General features: G+C 42.0%; 1 protein-coding gene across 1 annotated transcript; it reads right to left on the minus strand.

The window, feature by feature from the left end:
- Window positions 1-4101: 4101 nt before the first annotated feature.
- LOC109706067 lies at window positions 4102-6623 on the minus strand. Its single transcript, XM_020226868.1, has 2 exons — window positions 5753-6623; window positions 4102-4401 (listed from the first exon to the last, which is right to left on the minus strand). Exons 1-2 carry the CDS (start codon window positions 6540-6542, stop codon window positions 4346-4348), a joined length of 846 nt encoding a protein of 281 aa, XP_020082457.1. The 5' UTR covers window positions 6543-6623; the 3' UTR covers window positions 4102-4345.
- Window positions 6624-6672: the final 49 nt, after the last annotated feature.

Raw genomic sequence — 6672 nt, forward strand, 5'->3', positions numbered from 1 at the left:
TAAAACATAAAAGGGTTCCCGGTACATACAAAAGTCCACAACCCAACTCGCTCTAGCGAATATAACAACAACATAACAGTATATACAGAGAAAGCCCCAAAACTATCTCTGTATGGTACTCCTCAAGCATGGTGACAAGACTGATAAGGATCTAGCTCGCAACTCCCTTCCCACGGTCCAGGTGAGCAACAGCAGCAGCCGCAGACGAAGGCTCTGTAAAAAGGTGTCAACAACTGGATGTGAAAACTNAAGAATCTAGCTCGCGACTCCCTTCCCGCGGTCGGAATCAGTAACAGCAGCAGCCGCAGACGAAGGCTCTACAAAAAGGTGTCAACAACTGGATGTGAAAACTACTATAAAACAGAGTAGTTCTCAGTGTATACCGCCACCGACCTCAACAGCCCACCCACTAAGTCTACAAAAATATGCACAAGAATAGTAAAGAAAGCTGAAAAAACTCTACAGCTACATGCCACTATATTATCGCTAACCCACACAGGCTATCTGTAGATAAACAAAACATGCTTCACACTGACCCAATCTCACTAGGGCTGCCCAAACGAATCCACCCTGTCTGTAACCAAGCTGTACCGTACACCACCAACGGGATGGCCGGTCTAAGTAAACAGTCCAAAACAGGATGGCTGCGACAACAACGCAAGTAAAAGCCTCATTCCGAAGCGGCACTCGTAGGCGCGACCCAACCGAGTATGCAAGTGTGTCTCTGCCGAGCTCAATCAAGTTCTCACAGGTTGTAGTCAATATAAAAAGGTCTAACTGGTCTAACAACCAAAGCTTACGTGTCATTGACACAATCTGATGCAAATCTGGGTCCACCGTCAACCACAATGGCACCCGACAGTACAAAACAGTCTACACACAAATGTAAAACGAGCTCGGCCTCCCAGCACGAGCATAAACTCATCCTACACTAGTCTGGATATCCAGTACGCACTAACAACGAGGATACCAAAAGAACCACAGCTCCTAAAGCTAAATTTGATAACTTTTCAGAAAAATAACAGTGTAGGTTATAACGTGTTTTCTCCTAAGTCAATTCCAAAATTAACATGTAAAATATTTCAACAATAAGGCTCCAAATTCAGATTTCACAAAACTATCCAATCAATGAATTCAAGTTACTAAACATAATACTACACATGAAAATTATACATGCTGACACTTTTAGGACATAAAAGAAAATCCGACGATTTCGGTAAACATCAACCCACCTCGAACGCTCGTCCAACGTCTGTTAGAAGTCGATAGGAGGGAACCAACGCGCTCGCCTGACCTCCAACGACGTAGCCGCGACACTCACGCGCACAAACTGTCCTCCGGAGCAACGTCGAAATCCACCCGAGCTCGAGTCGCGACCTCTACAACGTACGGTGTCCACTAGCTAGAGAGAGAGGAAAAGAAGTAGAATTTCCTTCTCTAAAGCTCTTTCTGTAAACATATAAAGGCTAGGTTATATAGGAATGAATGACATTTCAAAGAACCAAACTACCCCTCACCAACTCAAAATTACAGCTGAAGTACCGATACTCAACTTGAATATCAGTACTCGGCCTCTCAATCTACTGTCTCGCATACTAGGTACCGGTACTCGCCCGATGTAGTACCGGTACTTGGGCTCAGTACCGGTACGTGACAAGTAGGTATCGGTACTCAGCATCAAACACGCGTAAACCCAAGAGCTTCCAAGTCTGCAATCCATAGGGGTACCGACACTCCTATCCGGTGCCAGTACTCAACACTGAAATCCTGCAATTTTGCAGATTTCAGTGTCAAAACTCAACTCTCACACCGCATCGAGTCCGTTTTACGTCCATTTCGCACCAAAACGACTCTGACTTGTCCCGACACTCTCCAGATGTGTCTACAAGCCGCCGATGCTGAAGCCTCGCGAACAGTGAAGTACCAGGGTCACTACAATCGTCGTCCGAGTCCTACTCTCCGGCGAGGAAGATGAGAGCATCCAAAGAATGCAATTTTTTAAGGTGTAAAAAAATAGTGTAATGGTGTAAAAAGGAAGAAGGAAGAGAAAGTGAAGAGAATGAGAAATTGTGCAATTTTGGACGAAATGGTGCAAAATTGGGCGCAATAGTGCAAAATTGGGCGAAATGGTGCAATTTTGGATGAATTGGTGCAATTTTGGGCAAAATTTGCACCATTTCTCCTCCTCCTCCTTTTTCCCCTCCGCTTCGCGTGCCAGTGGCACACCTTTTTTATTTTACAAGGGGGCAAAGTGTAGGTTTTAAATGTCAGGGAAGGAAAGTGAAAAAAGCGGGTTATTACAAGGGGATTTTCTGTAATTTATCCTTAGTTTAATTATTATTCTTTCTTCCTCCCTCCTACTATCCTTATGTTATTCTTTAGGCTAAATTGCAAAAAACTCCTTTATCAATATCTGATTTTTTACTTTTTCCCTCTATCATTCAAAAATCTATACTTTACCTCCTTAAAAAATAAAAAATGTTTACTTTGTCCCCCGCCGTCAGTTCCGTTAGAGTTCCGTTTATATCCTCTTTTTTATATCCAAAATACCTCTGAAATCCTCATCCTTCCTCACCGACTTTGGCAGCGCAACCTTACCCTTGCTCACCTCTCTGTCCATGCCCACACACACGCCCTCGCCCTCTTCCACTGCCTCACCCTCGGCCTCATCCACCTCTCTGTCCACGCTAGGGCTGTAAATGAGCCGAACTCGAGCGAGCTGGAGCCAGCTCGAGCTCAGATCGTCGTCTTCAAGGTCGACTCGTGTTCAGCTCGAGCTCGTGACGAGCTCGAAAACTCTAGCTCGTGATCGGCTCGAAACTTAATCGAGCTGGCTCGTGTTCAGCTCGTTAGCTCGATTATATAATGCTACCGAAGTTCGTTGCCGCCGAAGTTCGCTCCTTCGCTACCGCCGAAGCTCGCTGCTTCGCTGCCGCCGAAATTCGTTGCTTCGCTACCGCCGAAGTTCGCTGCTTCGCTGCCGCCGAAGTTCGGGGCCGGGGGTTTACGAATGGCGAAGAATCGCTACCGAGGGTGTGCGAATGGCAAAGGGAACTAGGATCTAGGGTTGTGACTTGTGAGAGACAGAGAGATAGAAAAAGAGAGAGGCGGCTTGTGCGAGTCTGAGAGAGAGAGAAAGAGAGAGACTCAAGTGTGTTGGCGTGTTGCTGTGTGCGGCTGCGGGCCTGCGGCAATGTGAAAAGGATTGGGAAAAAGTAATTAGGGTTAGGAGTTAGGACTTAGAATGGAAAGAGTGGAACTATTTCATGGGCCTATGGGCTAGGAGTGAAAATAAGAAATTCTATATATAAATGGGCTTATGGGCCTCTTTATAAATAAGCTGAATTTTTTTTTAAAGTTGGGCTAAAAATTTAAAATTAATAATCTATATTATATATTTATAATACAAATATAATTATATATATTTAATATATAAATTATATTAATATAAAATAAATATAATCGAGCTATTATCAAGCCGAACACGAGTGAGTTGACCCTAGCTCGTGTTCGGCTCGTTTATTAAACGACCTGAAAAATTCAGCTCGTATTCGGCTCTTTTACTAAACAAGCGAGCTGATCTCGAGNATTCTAGCTAGGCGTTTGACTCGTTTATAAAAGTAGAAATTCTATCTTGAGCCCGTTTTGCGTCGAAACGAGCTGGCTTGCGAATAGCAAGCTGGATTGCCACCCCTAATCCACGCCCATCCGGATCTTTCTTCCTACAGTCGCCGAAATGAAGGGACGGCGAGGGTGCTGGAGGAGTAGGGGAGTACGTGAAGAAAACATAATCAGAACTAGGATCGAGGGAGACGCGAAGAACAAAAGAGGAAAGGCTACGGCTAAGGAGGAGAGGCTTCGGATTGGGAAGGAGATGAAAAGAATGAGGGACAATTTGATCATTTTATCACAGCATGACTCCCTGTAAATATTTTTTATTTTTTAAAAAGATAAAGTATAAATTTTTGAATGTTGAGAAAAAAGTGAAAAGTGGAATATTAACAGAAGGATTTTCTATAATTTAGCCTATTTTATTTTATAATTTAATTTTGTAGTATACAATCAGTATCGAAGTAAGTACTAATTTCAATAACAATTATATTCAAAGCTAACAAACATCCATCATTAACATTTAATAATACTACATTATATAGTTGGTACCACTTTGCAAAGTTCCACGCAGAACAAGAAGAGACTTCACATACAACTTAAACATTTACAAGCATTTACAGCTAAGAGATTTTAAGAAACGAAGATTAGGAATTTCATAGTTGTATCACCGCCGACATCAGACTGCAAACACACGCTGCTTTTTATTTAGTTTGCCGTCACCTGAGTGCAGTCTTCACAATGTTGTAACCTTGAGCTCAGCCTTCACAATGTTGTAAAATTGGCGCCATACTGCCACAGAAAGAAAAGAGCCATAATTACATAACAACCATTATGTAAACAAGTGTATTCTTATGGCTGTAGTTTCCGACCCAACCTTTCGAGTTATATATAAATAGTATCAACTTCCGAGATAGGATTTTGCAGTATTGCAGCTACGAGCAACTTCAAAATAAAATAAAATAAAATAAGAAAACTAAAAGAAAATTCAAAATCACATATTGTTATAATTTTTTCTAACTTGAACTTGATAGACATGATGAGTTCGCTAACTTATTTCTCATTTCAATTTGGACAATGACGCTTGATTTAGTTTAGAAAAAAAAAAAAAAAGGTAAAAAAATACAAGCTAGGTACCTACACAGGAAATCCGTTAGCTTCTACCCTAGTTTCAATTGAGTTCTTAATCTATTTACATGCTAGGAAAGCAATTCCTTACCTACTATGATATATACCACATGTTAGGGTTGAGATTTTCAGAACCCTTCGCACACTTGTTATGGTGGTGGGTCTCCCACAAATCATATATTATACCCTAAATTCTTGTTACGGTATAATAGAATTAAAGGTTAATTTTATACAGGTCCTGCAAAACATGATGAATAACAGATATATTTCCGCAAAACTCAATTTTCATAAATTGTCCCTGTAAAAGATCTAATATATGCAGATATGTCCTCCAGCTGCTAACTTGGTTCCCATGCTCTCACTCCTAAACACTCCGAAAACACTATAAAATCTAAAATTTTGAAACCCTATAACCTTAAAACCCTACAATTCTAAACTCTAAACATGGAAATGTTCGATGAGCGAAACGGACAAATGACAAATTTTAAATGAAGTTAATCTATAACAATAATTTGAGTAGTTTTATGAAATGAAAAAAGTAATCTTTAATATTGATAATATTTTGGGGGTCTCTGTATAATTAGAGATAACCGGAAGAGTAATCAGAAAATTAATTTTTTTTTTTGTATTATAAATTTAATGTTTCATGAGCTTGATTAATTTTATTAGTTGAAGATTAGGTTTTGGAACCGATGCATAATACGTTTGAGATTAGTTATCTTTATTATTTTTTAATTTGGTTTTGAAAATATTTATGTTTTTACCTTTCTTTCTTGATTTGAAAATGCGCTTATTTATGCTCCAAAACTCTATAACGATGAATCAAGTTTTTTTTTTTTTTTTTTTAAAAAAAAAACCTATGGGCTTTAATCTTAAAAAAAATAATTTAAATGCAATTGTGAAATTTTGTAAAATCGGTGCTCCGTTTCGTAAAGTAAAAAATTTTGGAAAAAGAATTTTATCTTATATTATCCAAAGGTAAATGTTGAAGGGCGAAGATCAAAATAGGGCGGACCTTTTTTGTTCTTTACTAGCTCGAGTATCACGTACTCCACAGCCCAGAGCAGTATCTTCTTTGTGATCCGTCCGATCTTATCCCAAAAGTCGGGATCCACCGTCCATCCAGTGTCCCCTGGTGCTCCCTTGCTGCTGTTGCAGAAGCGGTCGACGGGGAGCCACCGAAACAGCTTCATCCCCCACGTTGATCTGACGGCGTCACCCGCCTTCAATAGAAAAACGCCGATCCCAGAATTCGGTTTAGCGTCGTCCGGTCGATCCGAAACGGAACCAACGGCGCCAGCAGCGGGGACGAGATCCGGCTTATCGGCGCTCTCCAGCACGTTCGGTGCATATGGTTTAGCCCTTGGCTCGCAGGTGAGGCCGCGGCCGACAGAGTCGACTGGAAACCGCTTCTTGTTGACGGCATCATCGTCATCATCTGGCTCCTCGTTGACGGCCGCTAAGACGGAAGGTGCCCCCGTCGGCACGTTCGGTCCAGCCACCCTAATTGGCTCGCAGGTTATAAGGGCGGCAGAGTCGGCAGAGTGGTATGGGCATGGGAGCGACTCCTCGCTGACGGCATCATCGTCATCATCTGGCTCCTCGTTGACGGCGTGGTTGGGCTCGGGCTGGGGATTGGGATCAGGTGAGCGGCTCCATCTCCATGGATGGCGAAGGTTATGCTTATTAGCGTTGAGCCAGTGGGAGAGATTTTGTGTAGTGGTTTTGGTGGCCTCGTGGGTGATGATCACCGCAGCGCCACCTAAACAGTAGGAAGCTACACGGACTCCAAACATGAACGCCATCACTCTCTCTCACACACACACACTCTCTCTCTCTCACTGCTCTCCCACAGTAGTAATATATGTGAATGAGTGATCATCTGGGTAGCACATCTGGCAAGATATAGTGGGGTGGGGGGAATAATTAAAAAAT

Source organism: Ananas comosus, unplaced genomic scaffold, assembly GCF_001540865.1.
Source record: "Ananas comosus cultivar F153 unplaced genomic scaffold, ASM154086v1, whole genome shotgun sequence".
Taxonomy (NCBI): domain Eukaryota; kingdom Viridiplantae; phylum Streptophyta; class Magnoliopsida; order Poales; family Bromeliaceae; genus Ananas; species Ananas comosus.